At 42.8% G+C, this 22,362-nt stretch overlaps 1 protein-coding gene across 1 annotated transcript in view; it reads left to right on the plus strand.

Annotated features, from left to right (window-relative positions):
- COG2 (component of oligomeric golgi complex 2) overlaps positions 1 to 22,362 on the plus strand; it is a 240,942-nt gene that overhangs the window by 13,876 nt on the left and 204,704 nt on the right. Inside the window, 1 exon segment of the mRNA XM_040347789.1 lies at positions 17,940 to 18,020. Within this exon segment, the coding sequence (XP_040203723.1) occupies positions 17,940 to 18,020 (81 nt within the window).

Genomic DNA, 22,362 nt, shown 5'->3' on the forward strand with positions numbered 1-22,362 from the left:
ACACACTATATGTAAATATTGGAGTCAGTATCTGGGTCCTTCCCCACATGCTGGTGGTGGCAGCAGGTGTTAGCACCTGTGATTCCCACAGAGTTTTTATTGTTAGTCCTGGACACAGTTTGTGCCAGAGTGGGGGTGGACTGCGGGCGGGCGGTAAAAGAGTGCCCCCTTCCCCCGTTATCCCCTGGGGAATGCTCTGTTATGGAGCCATGGACTAGGTACCTAGTTAAAAAAAAAAAAAAAAAAAAGGCAGAATAAGGCATTAATGGGTGCGCTTTTTACTGCTGCAAGGGACTCTCCTAAGCTGCATAGTGCAGCTGGGTTTCCGCTGAGGGCTCGGTCTTTTTTGGATCACACAAATCAGACCGCTGTGTAGGTTTTTTCCTTCTGTGCCCTTCTTTGATAACTTCTGAGATGCGGAATGAGAAAAGCCACTGAGGGCTTTTGTAGTCCCTCACCGCCGGGCGGGAACCCCTACTTGTATGGATCTGACTGATAGAAGATCCGAAGTACTGACCCGTTCCATGTTTACCATGCTGGGGTCTGGCTTGCGGCCTATTGTGGCCACTACACTGGGGTCTCAGTGGTCGCTGGCGCTATTTTTTTGGGAGATTTTTCAATTACATTGAAAACTCCCATTGGCGCCCATTTTGTCGTAGCCACGCTATGGCGCAGCTTACATTGTTCTGGCCTTTTTCCTGTGGCCGCGTTCTGAACGCTCGGCGGCCATCTTGGAGTAGTCCTGACCCCTAGTGCTGTATACAACTCACAGAGTGAGCATTTTGCACCAGACAGTGGAGGAGCACCGACTCTCTCCTGAGGTTATTAGCCTAGCGGACCAGCTGGTCCAGGGCCTCATATAGGTCTGTGATGCTTCATTGAATGCTGCGCCCTTGTTATCCAGGGCGTCTGTTTCAGAATGGTTTTATGCACACGGTGGTGTAGTGCTTAACTCCATTACTTGGCAGCAAAATGAGTCATTGGTTCAAATCTGCACACTGACGCCAATCTGCCTGGAGCTTGCATTGTCGCTCCCTGTGTCTGTGTGGGTTTCCTCCGGGTACTCCGGTTTCCTCCAAAGACATGTGTGCATACACCTACATAATATACATACACACTATGTGTGTGTATTATTTAGGGGCAACCCTCCCAGGCCGTCAAAGGCCCAGCTGGGGGACTAATCTGTCCCTGGGTGCATAAGCCGATCACGCCGGCACCCAAATCCTGCCAATGTATATAGCCTTCCCTCCCTGTCTCTAGGTGGGAGGGGCGGCTTGCAGGTTCACAATTCAGTGAAACCTCCCTGCTCTCCGACTAGTGGGTCTGCGAGGTGGTCTCTTCGGAGTACTAGATAGGGTTTCCTCCTATCCACAGAACAAAGTTCTGTCCTTGTGTCTTCCCCTCCCGGCACGTCGGTCTGCCTTGGGCAGTGTGGGATTTGCTAAGCTGCAAGGTAATTTTACCTTTCCTGCAGGACGAGAGTTTTGGGGTTTTCTATGGGCCTCAGGCCCTAAATACCTTTGTGAACGTCGGGTAGTTCCGCATGGAATCCATTTGTTCGGTGGTAGCTGCGCTTCATCCGGGGGATGTCCTGACGTCCTCGGACATCAGGGACGCATACATGCATGTCCCGTTTTGCACATGTCACAGTGTTTTTTTCTGTGCTTCGTGATGAGAGAAGGGTCTCTGTCAGCCTGTGGCCCTCCCTTTTGATCTGGCGTCAGCACCATGGGTTTTCAGCTAGGAGCTCGCACTTATTTGAATTTTGTTGGGACAGCGAGGCTTTGCCTCATTGGCTACTTTGACGACTTTCTTCTGAGAGCAGCTTCTGTCTCCGACCTAGTGGATAGGTTATTCCCATTCAGACCCTCCGAAGATTCGGGTGGATGTTAAACGTTTAGGCCAGAAAGTGTAGCTCAGTGGCAGCAAGCCTGCCCTACATGTGTGCGACCCAGGGTTCAAATTATGGGCATGCTAGGTTCCGACTCAGCGTTGGAGTATCTAGTGTTGATCCAGACTCCTCAGTGGCAAAGGTCCTTCTTCCCCTGGAGAAATTGCAGACTCTTCAGTCTGCGGAGAAGGTATTGGCATCACGCAATCGGTCTTCTCTCCGGGCGCCTGCTGGTTCAGGGTCTGTGGGTAGCCTCCTTCAAGGTGGTACTGTATGCCCAGTTCCACACCCTGGTTTTCCAGTGGAACTACTGTCCAGGTGGTAAAAATCTCTTGTCTCTGAAATCATTAGATTCCTGTGCGCCACCTAGTCAGAGTCTCTCTGAGTTGGTGACAGAGATTCCCGACTCTTCGGTCCGGGAAGTTGTTCCTTCCTTCCAGTGGTCGGTGTTTACGACGAATGCCAGCTCACGGGTTGTGAACCTGGAGGTTCACAAAACTGGGGGGTCCAGTCGGCCCTGAGTCGCTGGACTTGCGTGGACCTATGACCACACCTCCTTGAATGTGTCTGGTCTCGGTAGCTACCCAGGGTCGGGCCTGGCTAGTGCCTGGTGGAAGACCGCCTGGGAATACCAGGTGCTGTCTACTGTTCATTGTCCTACTATTTTAGGCGATCAGGCTATGCTTCTCCTTGTGGTCGACCAATCTGGTTTCAGCCGGACAACGCCACGGCCGTGGCTTCAGTCTACCATCAGGTATGCCGGCAGGCAGACTACTGGAGTCGCCAGATGCTGGACCAGGGCGACTGGTCTTTGTGCTTGGGGTGTTTCGGCTCCCTTGCAGGAGGTGAGCCTCACATGGCATGGATCTCCTGGCAGCTTGTCTCCGCCGCAAGGGTGTCAGTTAGTGGCCAGGTCTAGTGATCTTGTACAGACGCGTCAGTCGCGCTGGTGGCCCTGTGTTGTCTGTATCGGTGATTTTTTGCCATTCCTCCATGGTAGTTGCTTCCTCGGCCGCTCCACAGAGTGGATGCTGAGGAGATCCCGATGATTCTAATCGCTCCAGATTACTCTCGGCGTCCTTGGTACGCTGATATCGGGCGCCTGGTAGCGGAGGCACCCTGGCGATTGCCAGGGCAGGAGGTTCCTGTCTCAAGGTCCCATACTTCCTCCTGTTGTACAGTCACTGACTTGCTTAACATGGTTATTGGAAGCCAGACTTTAGGTGACCAGGGTCTGTCTGACTCGGTCATCTCAACAGGGCACCGTAGTCTTCTTCCGGAGGATCTACCGTCGCACCTCTCTTGGTGCGAAGGGATGGAGTGACGTCCACGGGCGTACTTTCAATGTCCAGGGTCCTGCTGTTTTTAAAGCTTGGATTGGATCTAAAAATTGCTTAAAGCACCGTTTGGGGGCAGATTTCAGCCTTGGCTGTGTTCTTTTAGTGGCCTTTTTGCGGCCCGTTCCCTGGTGGGTCCCCTTTTTTTGTGTGCAAGGGGTTTGTCATATACTTTCCCCTCTTGGCCCATCTCTTCCCCCATGAGTTTTGACTCTGGTGCTCTCGGTTCTTCAGGAACCTTCCTTTTGGAAACATCAGAGAGATTTTCTCTTGACACTATCTCAGAAGGTGGCCCCTTTAGTGGCCTTTACCTCTGTTAGAGGGGTTTCTGAGTTGGCGGTCTTGTCTTGCAAGCCGCCATGCTTGATCCCCCATAAGGATTAGGTGATGGTGCGCCCGCGACCTTCCCTTCTTCCGAAGGAGGTTTCGGCCTTTCATACTTTAGGCGTGGTACGCGCTTTGCGGGTATACCAGCCTACTACGGCTCCATTTCGGAGCTTCTGACTCTCTTTTGTGTCGGTGTCTGGTCCACAAAAGGGCCTGGCGGTCTCGTCGACCACCATTTCTCGGTGGATCGGGCAGGCCGTCATACAGGCCTATGCTCCTAAGGGCGGGCCCCCCTTTCCGGTCACGGCACTTTCGACCAGGGCAATTGGTGCTTCCTGGGTTTTTTTTTTTTTTTTTTTTTTTTTTTTTTTCCCGACATCATGCGTCGGTCTCACAGGTGTGCGAGGCGGCGATTTGCTCGTCCGTTCACGCTTTTTCCAGAATTTACATGGTTGCTGTGAGTGCATCTTATGATGTTTTTTTCAGCCGCTAGTTTTTGCCGGCGGCTGTTTAAAGTTGCACCTCCTCCGTTGAGGAGCTCTGCTTGTTTTGGGGTGAAGTTAAAATTGTTTTTACTGATATATTTCCCACCCCTCGTTTTTTGACACTGCTTGGGGACGTCCCACTTGTCAAGATTTAAGGAGCTGTGTCCGTCCATGGACGATAAGAGAAAATAGGATTTTTTGTACTCACCGTAAAATCCTTTTCTCTGAAGTCCATGGACGGACACAGCTCCACCCCTCCTTTTTAGGTTTGTACTGCTTGTTACGAACTGAGGCTGCAAGCTGCAGTGAGGAGGGTTATGTCTGGAGGGACCGCCCCCTGGGCGGGGCTGTTCAACTCTGTTAATGTAACATGTATTTAACTATTTAACATGTTTCTGCCTAGTCCTCTCCTGTAAACAGGGAACATAACCCACTTGTCAAGATTTAAGGAGCTGTGTCCGTCCATGGACTTCAGAGAAAAGGATTTTACGGTGAGTACAAAAAATCCTATTTTCTCTGTTTTTGGGGACCAAGTCTGACCCTTGGATTGTTACTATCCTTTTTCCACCCTCCTCTGCTAAATCCGACAGACATGTTGCACTTTCCTAGTACAGGAGCCCTCCTGTGGAACTGTTATCACGTATGGCCAGTTTTCTCCTTTTTGCTTCGTCAAGACCTTCCAATCCAGGTTTCAGTCTGTGTGGACGGTCTAGCTTTCAGAGTCTTTCAAATTGTCAGAAAAGCATTCTTCTGCATGAATGTGAGCCCCCACTTTCCAGAGTTGGGGGATTCTTAGACAGCTGTGATCTGAGGCTTGGGTGCACAAGGTGGTATCCCAGGGCTACAAACTATACTTTTTTGCTCCATGCCCCCTCCTTGGTTTTACCTCCAACCTTTTGTGTCACTCCACAATTTAGCTGATCTCTATCCAGCCCTCTTATGCTTCGTACACACGCTCAGGATTTCCGACGGGGAAAAAAAAAAGCTGGTTCTCCTTTTTTTTTTTTTGCCGGCGGTTTTGGCAGTTTTCCCAGCGGAAAAACTGTGAGGGAGCATACACACGGCCAAGATTCCCGGCCGAAAGCTCATCTTTGGTGTTCATACCAAGGTGTTAGCCCTTGTATTGGGCCTGCTGTACGCTTGTGGCTCCACCTGTTGTTTGGCGGCCATGCATTAAACAGAATGTATCTGGTCCTTCAGGGACTGGCCGAATTTATATCAATGCATGAGCTCCCCCACTCGACAGAAGTCGATTTTGACTTAAATAACTTTCTGTCTAAGGGACATTTTGGAAAGTGAAGCCGCCAATCTGTGCTTTCTGACGGTGGGGAATGTCGCTTCTGCTCAGTCTATCTGATTTCAGAGACTGTTGGCAGCTTTATTCTGTTTGTTCAATTGTGACGCCCTGGGATCTGAATCCAATTCTCCCTGTGCTTTTAAAGATAATTACAGATATTCTTTTCTACTCTCATCCACAAGGTGAATAACGCTATAATGCTTTTTGGTTATGTTTAGGAACTAGGTGGTGATAAGGCCCAGGACTTCCTTATTGCCTAATGCAGTTTGTGTTACACCTCAACCAAAACTGTTCTCCTGTCCTTTTGTCTGGCTCCAGTTCACCACAAGGGAGTATCTGTTTATTCTCTCAATGTGTATTGAACTGTGAAAGTCCCCCATCCCCTTCTTCAGAAAGGCTGATTTATTTTGTTTCCTGTTCACCACCTCTTAGGCAGAACATCATCCACACTTATGATCTTAAAGGATATATAAGTGTAGCGCTTAAAGTGATATGTTAAATATCAAAATACCATGATATATATAATAAAATTTACACAGAAATGAATAAATGTGAAACATAAATAAACAGTTTGTGCAACCCTTTGGGAAGAGGGTAATACCAATAAATGAATAATGTAATATACTTGATGTGATATCCAGTGAAATCAAAGTCCAACAAAACTTAGTGTTCAAAATAATTAATAGTATTGAAGTTCATTATTTCCACATTTCATCCAAGTGAGTGAGAAAAAATGAAGAAAATGCGTGACTTGTAGAGCGATAAGATCCCACCACCGGTAAAAGTGCAGGCTTACCAGAACTTATTGACCCCTAGTGGCGTATGCCAAGAGAGGTCAATCAAGGCTTATTATGACGGATGTCAAAACACGATCCTTAGCCAGGAATTGTAGACCCAATTGGATGATGTATCCGTAGATGGAATAGATCCCCAGAGACAGACTGGAACCTGCACTGGTGTAGGGCTCTCACAACCAATTGGTTCAGTAAAATGGCGGTGCATAAGAAAGAGAAAAGAGAGGTGGCCACATAGCGTAACTCCGTATGGTAAAAAATAGCGAGTTTATTCACAGCTGACAAACTTACATTTGGCTGTTGTAAAGATTTCTTGCATGCAAAAATGGGGCGACAGTGGAGTCCTCCCGACGCGTTTCGTGGTCAAAAGCACATCGTCTGGGGTGACCCTCCACTGCAGCCCACTCCAATATATATACAGTTCATGTAACCATAGCCAATCAAGTAAAGATCTGACTCACCCTCAGCACTTAGCATTAACATGCAGCTGTTCACCTATCCAAGATGGCGCTGCAGCTTGCACTCCAAGCCTCCATATGAAAACTTGTCAGTGAGAACAGGAAGTTGATATAGTGAAAAGTATTTTGGCAATTAGTGTAAGGAAACATGTAAAGATGATCCCAATGGCGATGAATGGTCAAATTGTTAAAATCTTTATGATATATAATCTGACTGTGGAGTTAAATAAAAAGTTCTGAACCGCTGCGATCAATAGCTGGGGAATGCGCGTGCGCAGTATCCAAGCCTCGTTTCTATGAGGCAAGGCAAGGAAAACAGCCTGTATATGACGATCGTGGCTGATGAGATGTCACCGCGCGTGCGCGGCAACCAAGCCTCGCTCTCGCGGTAACCAAGCCTCGCTCTCATAGTACCCACGTCTCACTCAGAAGGCTAGAACGTGGTGATTACATGCACGTTCACAGGCTGGAAAGCGCGCGCGTGCGGGCCAAGCCTCTCTCTGGAGGGGCATGGTCACTGAATTCCGGAAGCGCACGTGCGTGTAGATCGGAACGTATTGTACAAGGGGCCGCGCTGATATAGACCTAGAGAGGCTCACATATACAGGAAAAGCTGTCCAATATCATTAAGCACTGTGACACCTATCTGTTCATGATGAACCATGAACTGGTCCAAAAAGGCTGCCCCAAAAGATGAGTGTATTACAATTGCAAAGCCAATGTAAAATAAAAAATTGAATATAAATATCAGTATGGCACTACTTATAATGCCGATAATAAAAATTTAAAAACATTTTTTAATATAAAAGTGTCATATTACAAACCGGAAAGGTATTTATTAACGTGGACACCAAATCAAAAACAATATATATGAGTGTTATAAGACCCATGTATAATATTTAAAATAAACTGAGAAAATTTTATAAAAAAATAAATAAAAAATGCAAAAGTGTCACTGAATGACTAATCTAATGCGATAAAATGACATGCATACAATGTGCCTATACGCCCTCATATATTGAGATTATTGCCTCATGTTTGATGTGAGCCAGATCGTCACTTGTAATGACCTACATAACATCAATATTAATAATAATACCAAATGATAAAAATAGAGCATTGAGCGCATATATGGTCATTAAATACAATATGTAAAGTTTCCAAAGACCCAGAATATATGAAAAAACAATATACAAAAAGTGAAAGGGAATGAAATGCTCATGACATATTAATAAAGGAATTTATGTCCCATTCAACATTCATTCCAAACGGGACATATGTCTGGAGCTCATATATCCAGAAAGTTTCCAAGCGTGAAACACCCCTCGTCATGGCTCCACCTCTCCATGGGGGGGTATATTTGTCTATAATAACAAATTGTGTTCCCTTGGGGTTTCTCTGATGGAATTCTCTGTAATGTCGGGGGACTGGATGTTTAGTGTCCCCACCTATTATGAGTGCAATATGTTCACCCACTCTAATGGAGAAGGTGCGGATGGTCCGGCCGACATATTGTTTACCACAAGGACACGTTAATAAATATACAATGTACTTGGTCGCACATGTACAAAAGGTCTTTATACTGTACTTCTTATTGGTGATGTTAGAAGAGAATTCCAGAATTTTTTTTGTAGTTAGAGCATTGTGTTGACACACCTTACATTTCCTGCAAGGGAAAAATCCCACTAAGTTGTGGAAGAAGGAGCTCTTAACTGGAGGGTTAATTATGTTGGGAGCAATTTTGCTCTGTAAGGAGGGTACTCCCCTAAAAACCACTCTTGCCTGTTCGGGTAGTAATGGACCTAGAATTCTATCTCCTCTGAGTATGTTCCAATGTTTATTAAAAATACTCTTAATTTGTTTGTACTGAGTGGAGTAGGTGGTCAGCATTGAGAATTTGAAACCCTCGTCTATAGGACGTTTGGTTTTAACAGATATTAGTGAATTCCTACTTAATGAGAGGACTCTTTGTAGTTCTGAGTCTACATCACTAGAGAGGTACCCTTTCTCGAGGAACCTAGTTTTAAGAATCTCTGCTTGAGCAAGATAGGTGTTATCATCTGTACAATTCCGACGAAGTCTCAGGAATTGGCTGCGAGGGACCGACCGAAGCCAAGATGGATGATGGCAACTCCCCATGGGGATATATCCATTATGGTCGGTCGGTTTGAAGTATGTTTGAAAATGAAACTTCTTATCGACTTATGATCTTAACTAGGGTTGCACTGATACCAGTATCAGTGCCGATACTAAGCATTTGCACAAGTATCGGTACTCATGCAAATGCACCGAAACCTAAAATCAATACTTTCAGGCTCGGTTCTTTGAGCTGTCAGTGGGTCTCCCCCACTGACAGCTGAAATGTAAAAAAAAAAAAGACAGCAATTATTGGTTATTAAGAAACGGGGCCGCCACGTCCTTAACAACCGATGACTTATTCAGCTGTCAGTGGCATTCCCCTGTTGACAGCTGAAGTGTTAAAGAAGTCCAGTATTTGGAGCTGTCAAATAAAAATAAAGCAGCCAGGCAATGTTTATCAAAAACTAAAATAAAAAGAAACATTTGGGGTTATTTACTAAAGGAAAATCCACTTTGCACTACAAGTGCAAAGTGCACTTAAAATTGCACTGAAAGTGCACTTGGAAGTGCAGTCGCTGTAGAGCTGAGGGCGACATGCAAGGAAAATAAAAAACAGCATTTTAGCTTGCACATGATTGGATGATGAAATCAGATCTACCTCTCAGCACTTTCAAGTGCACTTTGCACTTGTAGTTTTCACTTGTAGTGCAAAGTGTATTTGCCTTTAGTAAATAACCCCCATTGTTTCTTTTTGTAGCTTCATCTACAGCTCAAAGGGATGAACTTCGATCTGCAGATGAAGTCAGTTTAAAGCAACCTGTCAAGTAAAAAAAAAAATGTTATGTGTTTTTTATTAAATGTTCCTCTGTTTAACCCCTTATTAAGCCTTCATTTACTCTAATCAGCCTTAATTAACTCCCCATTTAATTATTTTCCTGCTGTTTTTATTTTGTTCACTTCTATTTTATAAACGATTACATTTTACTTTTTTTTGCTTTTGTTCATTGATATTTTTACACCTTTAACATATATTTACACGTTGAAAAAGCGCAAAATTAACAAAAATATCTATTTATTTCATTTGTAAATAGCTTTTCAATGCTTTGTACCATTGCTGACAGCGGAACTGAAAATAAAACAGTTGTGGTAGGTATCGGCAATTGGTATTGGCTGGTACTAAAAAAAAAAGTATCGGTACTCTTAAAAAAAAATAAAAAAATGGTATCTGTGCATCCCTAGTCTTAACAAATGAGTTCCACCCTCTGCTGTCAGGGCGCACTCTACTAGATCTGTGAGGGCTCCTTGTTTTCAGCATCATGCAGCTTTTCTCAATTTGCTGGATTCACCTGGTTCTTTCATTTCAGGCATTGGGTCTTTCAGGCAGCTCTTTTGAACTATTTTCTTTGTTTTTTTTTTCTTGAGCTTATTCGCCTTTGTTGCTACTTAGCTCATCATTCTGTTGGGGTGCTTTTTGAATGTCCCAACCGTGTAAGATTCCTTGTGTCCCTCAAAAATAAAAAAAAATTGTAATCCATGTAAAATCCTTTGTTTTGGAGTCCAATAATGGACATAGGTTTCTCCCCTCTATTTTATTTGTTGTTTTCTGTTATACTTTGCTACAAAAGAGGCATGGTGGCCGTGGGCTGTGTTATCCTGTGCTGACCAACTGCTTTTTTGTTGCCCATGTTCAGTTCTCCTGAAGGGAGTTCTATAATCCCGACAGCGTCCAATTCCTGTGTTCCTCAAAAGACTCCAAGAAAAGTATTGAACAGTGAGTACAGACCACGGTTTATATGCCACTACACTTTAGGTAAAAAAAATCATTTCTGGTAGCTGTGCCCCCCCCCCAATTCTACCCACATAACCTTGCCCACATCATAAGGCTCTTTTTTTTTTTTTTTTTTTGCTAGCGATGGACCTTTTCTCTTGTTGGAGATGAGATTTTCTATGTTTCATTTATTTATTTATTTCTGCTTCGACTTGCACAAACTCATTTACATGGGTGGTGAACAATATATGGGTTTTGTCTTCTTTCTAAAGGTGGGCTTTGTGGTTCTGATAAGTCCTCTGCCCAAAGACCCTCTACTATTCCACTACACCACACACACAGATTGGCATCCCTAACTCATTATCTTTGGGTTCAAAAGACTTGTTCTAGTTTTTGTGCTAGTTTGGTTTCAGGAGCTGTATCCCAACTTTGTTGCTCTTCTTTTTTTTATGAACTGCATGCAAGGATTCCTCTAATTGGCTGAGGTGAAGATCCTAACATCTTCCCACCTCAGAAAATCAGAGCAAGCCTTGTATTCATTAAGAAAAGACAAATCTTCATGTAAATGGCTAAGCAGCGTTCAGCCCGACTCCATTTTGCTTCAGGAGCAAGAGAAGTTGTAGTACCACAGTGCTGCATAGTGTATGTAGCTGATGCTGCATAGTTTAATCATCGCTTACAGTGGGCTCATGTATTAATGAAGGAAGTAGTTTGTCTAGACCAACTTCATCCTCATGGACTATTTAATGCGAAGGTCCGCCCCAAAATAAAAAAAATAAAAGCCAGCGGCTATACACACTGCAGCTGCTGACTTTAATAGGCCACTTACCTGTCCAGTATCCAGCGATGTCGGCGATGAAGCTGATGTTTCCTTACGGCTTCACGCCAGGAACCCTACTGTGCATGTGCAAGGCACTGTTTTTCTCTCCTACTGGCCTGGCGACGGGTAGAAGGAGGGAGCCCTGCGGTGATATCATGGGCCGTGGCACGGACTCCCGGAAGTGGGAACATTATACCTGTCAAAGACAGGTATCCTCCCCCCGAAAGGTGCCATTTGTGGTACCAGAGGGGGAGATGAGACAAATGAGTGGAAGTTCCACTTTTGGGTGGAACTCCGCTTTAAAGTTAAATTGAATGGCATTTTGAATATACTAAGGCTTGATGTACACGGGACATTTTAAAACTTCTGAACAATTTTAACTTGACAGTAACCGAAATTTAAAAACTTCCGTTTCGCCACATTTACATGCCGCGTTTGCTTTTTAGAAGCGTTTTATTTTTTTGCAAATAGTAAAAAATAAAAAAAAAAGCCTGTAAAAGCAAGTTAGCACGTTTACACGCGTTTGCAAGCTGTTACAGATATTTGGCATTTCAAATGCCTCTGAACATCTGTCCTGAAAGCATTTTTTTGCTTTCCAAAAAAATGCTTCTAAACTCAACTGCCTAGAAATGATTATAAACGACTGTGTACATGTATTGATAAGATGACAGAGGAGAGTTCAGGAGCAGCTGAAAAAAAAACGCCCAACTGCTCCTAAACGTCTGTTTACCAGCGGCACTGTACATGAGGCCTAAAGAGCAGCGCATGTAAGAGAAGTTCATTGTGTAGGTTTACATGCACTTAAATATTTTCTCTCTTCTTGCATGGACCAATTTTTTTTTTCATATCAATCACAATTAATGACTCAAAGTGTATTTAAATCCAAAATCAAAGATGTTATTTAATGTGGTATATTGGTCCTTGTTATGGAGGTTACCTTTTTTAAGCTTTGTTTGTTTTATTTTTACCTGTTGATCCTGCAAACTTCCTATCCCTTGGTGGCTACATCACTCCTCCATTTCATCCATGAAGGGAGCCCTGATTATAAGCCTAGGCCAGTGATTGTGAACCTTGACACCCCAGATATTTTAGAACTACATTTCCCATGATGCTCATGCACTCTAGTTATAAAAGAAGATATTCTTCGGTGCAGCTCATGGGAAGTGGCAGGGAAACTGCATTTCTAGCGAGATCAGCCTGTATTTTCTGTACTTGCTTAAACTGTTCTGTTACTAAGATTGTAAGTGGCAAAATATTGCAGTTTTGTTCTTGGGTTTTATTATCCTTTAAAGCGGACCTTCAGTCATTATTTTTTTCAACTTTTCATCTATTAAATCTTCTGCCCTTTTGCTGTTTTAACTTTGGATAGTAAAGCCATTTTTTTTCTGCCAGTAAATGCCTTATACAGCCCACTTCCTGTTTCTTGTCTGGCCATTAGCCTAGGCTTCTGACATTATGCACAGCTCTCACTCACTCTTATGAGAGTTTGCCAGGAAGGGAGGTGGGAGTGAGTAAAAAAAAAGAACCAATGAAAGCTGCAGAGCTGGAGGTGTGTGTCTGTATAAATCCAGGAAGTGAACAGGCAGAAGCTTCAGCTGCCCACAGTTAAAATGAATGCAGCCAGAGTCAGTGGAGGGAGATTTCTGCATCATATTTGGCAAGTACAGAATCACAGTATATATATAAAATGATATGCAAAGCGGTTGGAGGGAAGCTTCAGAATAGCAAAGATGTTTTTATTACAAACTAGACAATGCATTTCCTGAGGAAAATGCGAGTGGGAATGCTGAATAGCTGAATTGCTGAGCCCGCACAAAAGCCATTCACCATAACCACTACAGTATCTTTAGGACATACAAGCAGTGTTCCTTCAGTACTTATAAAGCCTAATATCACACAGCTCCTTTCTCTATCTGCAATATAGAGAGTGTCCTGACTTGCCTGGTCGCCCCTCCCCCCTCAAGAGGCTTTCTCCACATGAGGTGGGGGAGGAGGACTGCACTGAGGTAAGGAAAGCTATTTAGGGAATCAAAATACCATTAGAAACGCTTTCATCCACACACAAAATCAGTTATCGAAGCCTTCAAACAAAACGTAATAAATCCACAACCGTACATGCGATCGATACAGCGACTACACCGTTTGAAAGACACGGCCCTTGTGAACGCAGCGATATGAAATTTATGTTGATAAACTTAAAAATGTGGCCATGTCAGCGATTTAGAAAAGAGCGTGTTTGTGTGTTTTGCAGAAACATTTTTTAGATAATTTAACATGAGAGTCTATGAGAGAAGATTTCAGGCACTTGTCCTTTAGAAGCTCCAGGAACTAAAACTAAAATACGTATCACAAAACTGATCACATTGCCTGAAACCAGACAAAAATACCTACGTTTTGATATATAAATTGTGTATGACAAGTAGATCTTGTGGGCGTGAGAGCAATTTGTTTCCCCTTTTTTTAAAGATAATTTTTTTTTCAAAGATCTCCACTGTAAAGGTCACATGACACACTCTAAATCCCTTGCATAGGGTTACATTATAACCGATTAAATTTTCTGAAAATATCACTAAACGTAAATTGCGTTTTCACAAAAACCGTAAAAGATATCAATCTGAAAAGTCATGTTTGGATAGCTGAATATTTTGTGACCGCTTTAAAGTTTGTTTGGTGTCTGTAAGTGAAAGTATGAAGGAGCTGAAACTTTTGGCAGAATGTGTCTTTTGAAGCAGGAAAAAGGATGTTCTCATTGACTTCAATGTTAAAAAAAAGTGTCTAAAAGCTTAATATTTTAAAAAGTATAAATAGTACAAAAAAACTTGAAGAAGTCCCATCGTTGGCTAAACGAGATGAACATTTTAAAAGTTGAATGGTCTCATTAGCTGAAAGTATGCAGAAGTTACGCAGAGCCAAAAAACGTACGGAATAAAATTAAAATTAAAATTAAGAACTAGAAAATGCATTCCCTGAGGAAAATGCGAGTGGGAATGCTGAATTGCTGAGCCCGCACCAAAGCCATTCACCATAACCACTACACTATCTTTAGGACACACAGCTCCTTTCTCTATCTGCAAAGTAGAGAGTATGCTGACTTCCTGGTCGCCCCTCCCCCCTCAAGAGGTTTCCCCTCCCCCCAGGTCAGTGAGGAGGAATATTGCACTGAGGTAAGGAAAGCTATTTATGGAAAGAAATTCCATTACAAACGCCTTTTAATTCACAGACCAATACATTAATTACGCCTCCAAACAAAACGTAATAAATCCACAACCGTACATGCGATCGATACAGCGACTTCACCGTTTGAAAGACACGGCCCTTGTGAACGCAGCGATATGAAATTTATGTTGATAAACTTAAAATTGTGGCCATGCCAGCGATTTAGAAAAGAGCGTCTTTGTGTGTTTGCAGGAATTTTTTTTAGACTTTTTAACATGACGGTCAATGGGAGGGCGTTTGAGGCACTTGTCCTTTAGAAGCTCCTGGAACTAAAAGTCAAATGCCTATCGCAAAACTGATCACATTGCCTGAAACCAGACAAGCATACCTACGTTTTGATATATAAATTGTGTATGACAAGTAGATCTTGTGGGCGTGAGAGCAATTTGTTCGCCCTTTTTTTAAAGATAATTTTTGTTTTCAAAGATCTCCACTCTAAAGGTCACATGACACACTCTAAACCTGCTCCATAGGATTACATTATAACCGATAAAAAAATCACTAAACGTAAATTGCGTTTTCACAAAAACCGTATAAGATATCAATCTAAAAAGTCATGTTTGGATAGCTGAATATTTTGTGACCGCTTTAAAGTTTGTTTGGTGTCTGTAAGTGAAAGTATGAAGGAGCTGAAACTTTTGGCAGAACGTGTGTTTTGAAGCGGTAAAAAGCATGTTCTCATTGACTTCAATGTTAAAAAAAAGTGTCTAAAAGCTTAATATTTTAAAAAGTATAAATAGTACAAAAAAACTTGAAGAAGTCCCATCGTTAGCTGAACGAGACGAACATTTTAATAGTTGAATGGTCTCAATAGCTCAAAGTATGCAGAAGTTACGCAGAGCCAAAAAACGTACGGAATAATAAAATTAAAATTAAGAAGAAGAAGAACTAGAAAATGCATTCCCTGAGGAAAATGCGAGTGGGAATGCTGAATTGCTGAGCCCGCACCAAAGCCATTCACCATAACCACTACACTATCTTTAGGACACACAGCTCCTTTCTCTATCTGCAAAGTAGAGAGTATGCTGACTTCCTGGTCGCCCCTCCCCCCTCAAGAGGTTTCCCCTCCCCCAGGTCAGTGAGGAGGAATATTGCACTGAGGTAGAAAGCTATTTATGGAAAGAAATTCCATTACAAACGCCTTTTAATTCACAGACCAATACATTAATTACGCCTCCAAACAAAACGTAATAAATCCACAACCGTACATGCGATCGATACAGCGACTTCACCGTTTGAAAGACACGGCCCTTGTGAACGCATCGATATGAAATTTATGTTGATAAACTTAAAATTGTGGCCATGCCAGCGATTTAGAAAAGAGCGTCTTTGTGTGTTTTGCAGGAAAATTTTAAAATTTTTTAACATGGACGGTCAATGAGAGTGGTTTTGTCGCTCTTGTCCTTTAGAAGCTCCTGGAACTAAAACTAAAATACGTATCACAAAACTGATCACATTGCCTGAAACCAGACAAGCATACCTACGTTTTGATATATAAATTGTGTATGACAAGTAGATCTTGTGGGCGTGAGAGCAATTTGTTCGCCCTTTTTTTAAAGATAATTTTTGTTTTCAAAGATCTCCACTCTAAAGGTCACATGACACACTCTAAATCCCTTCCATAGGGTTACATTATAACCGATTCCATTTTCTGAAAAAATCGCTAAACGTAAATTGCGTTTTCACAAAAACCGTAAAAGATATCAATCTGAAAAGTCATGTTTGGATAGCTGAATATTTTGTGACCGCTTTAAAGTTTGTTTGGTGTCTGTAAGTGAAAGTATGAAGGAGCTGAAACTTTTGGCAGAACGTGTGTTTTGAAGCAGGAAAAAGGATGTTCTCATTGACTTCAATGTTAAAAAAAAGTGTCTAAAAGCTTAATATTTTAAAAAGTATAAATAGTACAAAAAAACTTGAAGAAGTCCCATCGTTAGCTGAATGAGACGAACATTTTAAAAGTTAAATGGTCTCAATAGCTGAAAGTATGCAGAAGTTACGCAGAGCCAAAAAACGTACGGAATAAAATTAAGAAGAAGAATAATAAAAAACGAATATCAATACTGGGAATGCTTATTAAAGCATTCCCACTAATAATAAAAAACGAATATCAATACTGGGAATGCTTATTAAAGCATTCCCACTAATAATAAAAAACGAATATCAATACTGGGAATGCTTATTAAAGCATTCCCACTAATAATAAAAAACTAATATCAATACTGGGAATGCTTATTAAAGCATTCCCACTAATTATGTAAGCAGACTGCAGTTCCTCTTTAAGTTGACCATACACCAGGGATATGCAATTGGCGGACCTCCAGCTGTTGCAGAACCCATGTCCCATTGACCAAGTCTCATGAGGCATGGTAAGACTCTGACAGCCACAAGCATGACATCCAGAGGCATGATGGGACTTGTAGTTTTGCACCAGCTGGAGGTCCGCTAATTGCATATTCCTGCCATACACTAAACAATCTAATTGTACAATATGCTTTACCAAAACGATTTATTTGAAGGACCTACCTAAACAATTCTCTCAGTCAGACAGGGTCTTGCACTGCATAGTTAAAGGTAGGTCTAAAGAAGAATGTACAATCAGATTGTATAGCGCAGGGCTCAAAATTTCAAGTCCTGAGCTACTAGCCAGGTCTCAAGGGTTACTCGCCACCAGTTGCCCCGCCCAAACCCTACCATGTCCCGCCCATAGACACGCCCTCATAAATTATCTCATGAAATGACACTTAAATGTTTTATGCAGAATTAAGTTATAAAAATAAATTATTAACAACAACTTTATCCATGCCCAAAAATGCAGCCTGCCCATGTCTACCAATGCAGCTACGGGTCCCCAGTGCAGCTACGGGTCCCTAATGCTGCAAAATGTCCCCATTGCAGCCTGTGTCCCCATTGCAGCCTACCTGTGCTGGGTAAGGGAGAGGGGAGGAGCCGCCGCCTGGTTGTTCAAAGCGCGGGGAACGTAACAGCTTTCAATTCAATAGCTGTGTTCCCCGCTGCAAGCCGTCATATATAGCCCCTCCCCCCTTGTCCAGGAAACTTTGATAGACAGATCACCCGTTCAATCCTGGGATGGGTGATCTGTCTATCAAAGTGCCCAGACGAGGGGGAGGGGCTTATGACGGCGAGCGGTGGGGTACACAGCTATTGAATTGAAAGCTGTTATGTTCCCCACGCTTTGAATAGCCAGGCGGCGACGCGACTCTCCTCTCTCCAACTATATTCACTCATTGCTTGCCCCCCCCCCCTGCTCCCAGGCAGCCCACACTCGCCAGCCCTCAAAATGTACTCGCAAGATGCGAGCATGCGAGTGTAAATTTTGAGGGCTGGTATAGTGTATGGTCAGCCATATACTTCATATTTGCTTGTGATTAGCTCTTCTAGATTTTTTTTTTTTTTATTTATCCTCTTGCCTAAAGTTACATTTAATTGCACTGTTTTTTTTATTGCAGGGTCTCAAAACATCTGTTAATTACAGCATTCGGGCAGTGGATGAGCGTTTGACTAAACAAGATGACCTTAGGAAAAAAAAGGCAAGTTATGTGGACGCGCGTGCATATATATATGCTTTTCTGCATGCAGCTTTTCCATTGAAGTATATTGAACCAAAAAAACAAAATCGCATTGTTTGTGTTAAAAAAAATAAAAAATAAAAATCCTTGCCCTTTCCAAATACTCAGCAGCTGAAAAAATCATGGATGTAAAACCATGTAAATGAACGCAGTGTGTTTCTGCAAAAAGAATAGACGTGTAAACCAGGCCTGAGATGTTTAGTAACAGAATGGGGTTAAAAAAACTAAAATTAGTACAAAAAGAGCAAATAATCGCTACTGTAAGGGGTTCATTTTTTACTGTGGGTTAGTGAAAGTAATATTTACAGTAGCGATTTGCTCTTTTTGTACTATAAAAAGGCTAATTTTAGTTTTTTAGTTTTTTTAACCCCATTATGTTATTGGCCGATTAATCGATTATGAAAATGGTAATCGATTAATTTCATAATCGATTAGTTGTCGATTAGTTGTTTCGGGCCGTAGTGTGGACACGTGTGGTGACGCGTGTTTACGTGTGTTTTACTAGGCTAGTGATCAGTGTGTAAAAAGCTGTAAAAAACGACTCGTACTCACTGATCACCAGCTGGCTGCAGCGATCTCCTCTCCTCACCGACAACTACTGTGTCTCTGTTTACATCACATGACGGCTGTGATTGGACACGGCTGTCATGTGATCAGGAGGGCCAATCGCAGAGCCCTCCTGCCGATCTGAGATGTGCCGTGTCTGGGTGACACGGCACATGGTTGAATAAACAGTCTACTTTCTGATGCCTTTTTTTCTGCTTTAGTTTGTGTTGTCATTGACCTGACAACTGGGTAAATGTTTCTGTGTTTTTCCAGATTTACCTCTGTAAATGTTTACTCATTCATGTTTTTAAACATGTTTTGTAAATTAACAAACAGTAAATCTGATACCATCTTTTTTTGGACAGCGTAGTTCTGTAAGGCCCCTTTCAAACCGGGGCGGGAGGTGCGGTGGCGGTGTAGCGGCGCTATACTGTCGGAATTTCCGCGGAATTGCGTCAGTATTTGGCCGCTAGCGGTGTATTTAGGCGCTAAACCGCCTGGAAAAACTCCTCAGTGTGAAAGGGGTCAAGTGTAAAGGGGGGCTTATACTATCCCACTGATTTGTATTCACTTTTTTTTTTTTTTTTAGCTTTCTGTACTCATCCCAGTTAACCACTTTCTTACGGGGCCATAGTAATATGACGCCGGCAGGAACCCTCCCTCTTTCCGGGTGGACGTCATATGATGTCCTTTCTTCCCGGCCGTCTAGGGGGCGTGTGCGCGCAATCGCTCTTGACCAGGCGGGCATGCCCATCGGCCGCGATGTCCGCTGAGCACCCGCGATTGCCCGCGATCATGGCAGGAGTGTGGATCTGTGTGTGTAAACCCCCAGATCCATCTTCTGTCAGAGGTGAGGAGACCGATGTGTGTTCCCAGTACAGAGAAACACACATCAGTCCCCTCGCCCTACAGTTAGAATCACTCAATAGGGAACATATTAACCCCTTCAGTGCCCCCCTAGTGTTAACCCCTTTCCTGACAGTCACATTTACACAGTAATCGGTGCAGTTTTATAGCATTAAGCGCTGTATAAATGTGAATGGTCCCAGAAAAGTGCCCGATATGTCCGCAGCAATGTCACAGTCACAATAATTTAAAACCATTTAAACAATTGTGATATTTATTAAATCGAAAAGTAAAAAATATTGTGTTTTTTTTTATTTTATTTTCAAAATTGTGGCTCTTCTTTTATTTATAGCGCAAAAAATAAAAACCGCAGAGATGATCAAATACCACCAAAAGAAAGCTCTATTTGTGGGGGGGGGGGAAACATAAAGATTTAATTTGGGTACAGTGTTGCATGACCGCGCAATTGTCATTCAAAGTGCGCCAGCGCTGAAAAATAAAAATTGGACTGGGCAGGAAGGGGGGTGAAAATGCCCTGTATTGAAGTGGTTAATCTTCAGTTTTCCTTTTGTGTGGAATGCATAACTACTCATGTTGTTGGGAATTGTTTTCCTGTTTGACTTGCATTTTGGAACGCACATCGGAGGTCAGCAAAATTATTTTGAATTTAATTGCAGTACACGTGGCAGTTCAAAGGCTGCGTTGGATCTGTTTGCATTGTACTGCATTTTTTTGGAGGTAGCATGTTCTGTTAAGATTGCTTTGAACTGCATACACTGCTGATAAAACGCAGCCTTTTCCTGTGAGCCACTAGCTTTCTATATCAATTTTATTTAATTTAGTTATGTGTAGAATGTGCTCCCTTTGGGGCGCCTTGATTTTAATTAATGATAGCTGGATCTTAAAATAAGGGCTGGATTTATTTACAAATAGGAATATAAACTCACTGGCCACTTTATTAGGTACACTTGTTTAATTGCTTGGTAACTCAAATTTCTAATCGGCCAATTACATGGCAGCAACTGAGACCTTTCTGTTATTCCCTCTGGGAGTGATTTGGGATACCTTCAAGGGGTTGTAAAGGTTTGTTTTTTATTTTCTAAATGGGTTCCTTTAAGCTAGTGCATTGTTGGTTCACTTACCTTTTCCTTCAATTTCCCTTCTAAATGTTTTTTTCTTTGTCTGAATTTCTCACTTCCTGTTTCTCCTCAGTGAGCTTTCCACCATCATCCGAGCGGTGGAAAGTCAGTCAGAACAGCTTACTGAACAGCTTTACTGAGGAGAAACAGGCAGTAAGAAATTCAGACAAAGAAAATGAAGAAAAAAAATAGGGCTGGGGAAATTAACTATTCATTGATTAATCTTTAATTTTTTTGATCGATCAAAATTCTTTTGATTGGTACTCCCCTCTCCGCCGGCTTCAGGGAGTTCCCGTCGGAGATCCGGTGACGTCACGGACAACGGCGGGGCTTGCCATGTTCATCTGAAAGGCTCCGTTGCTGTGCCTTCATATCTGCATGGCAGCGGGACCTTACTATCTGCCACACGCAAGGGCTGTTACACTTCCCTCTATCAACCTGGGATTCTACAACCATCCACTGGGAGTTGTGATAGTTCCCTTCACGGGACATCTACATGCCGACGGACTGATGTTAACCCCTCCTCATCTGGACTCAGCAGTCGTATCGTTGTACACATTTTTATACCATTATCATACTTGGGTACATGTTTTATGACTGCTTTTGCTACCGTTTGGTATTACTTGCATCATTTTTACAGTTTATGTAGCTACATCGATTTTATCTCCAGTGCAATATATATTTTGTTACCTACTTGAAGACTATAAAAGTTGTAATGCTATTTCCATTGAGTGCTGCCTGTGTGTTTTTTGTATCCTGCTATCCATTTTTCCAGTGGTTGGTAGCTGCACTGGGAATCGGCCTGCAAGGAGATCAGATAAAAGTAGTTGGATCTCTATGTGCGTTATAATCGAAATTAGTCGAAAAAAAAAAAAAATAGATTAATCGAACACAAAAATTTTAATCAGTAACGGCCCTAAAAAAAAAATTTAGAAGGAAAATCAAAGGAAAAGGTAAGTGAACCAACAATGCACTAGCTTAAAGGAACCTATTTAGAAAATAAAAAACAAACCTTTACAACCCCTTTAAAAGCATTCCCCTGGGGGAGTACTGATACAGCAAATTTCAAATATCAAGAAATGTACAAGGGAAGGAGAGATCGCTACTGGTAAGAGTAGCAGAAGCACGGTATGTGGAGGATCCTACGCCTGATGGCTATAGGTACTGGTCAGACGAACAGAAAGAATACAAAAAAATGGTTTTGATGAAAGCAGAGAATAAGAGGTTATTTAACCACTTGCTGCCTGCCCTATTACAAAATGATGGCGGCAAAGTGGTTTCAATATCCTGACCGGAAGTCATATGACGTCGGCCAGGATTCGCCGTTATTGTGCGCCCCCGGGGGAGCGCACTACACCGATCGGTAATGACGCTTGTCCCTCGGACACAGTGCATACCCGATCAGGTAAACCGCCAATGAAATTGGCTGTTTACCATGTGATCGGCTGTGTCCAATCACAGCCGGCCACATGTCCAAACAAATCGGAGGCGTGTGTCCCTTGGACATAGCCCATCTTCGATTAGGGTAAACAGCCAATGAAATTTGGGGTACTCACATCTGTACCGCATCGGTAACATCTGGATCTGACAGCTCATCTGTCACACAGACCGCCATCGGTACCGCTATCGGTACAGCCATAGCTTCTGCCGCACTGTCCCGCCATATGTACAGTCACACAGACCACCAGTAACCTGTATACCCTCACACAGGCCCGCCATCAGTGAGCTGTCAGTAGCACCACCAGTACCGCCATCATGTCTCAAAGAATATA

This window comes from Rana temporaria, chromosome 4 (genome assembly GCF_905171775.1).
Source record: "Rana temporaria chromosome 4, aRanTem1.1, whole genome shotgun sequence".
In the NCBI taxonomy this organism is placed as follows: Eukaryota; Metazoa; Chordata; class Amphibia; order Anura; family Ranidae; genus Rana; species Rana temporaria.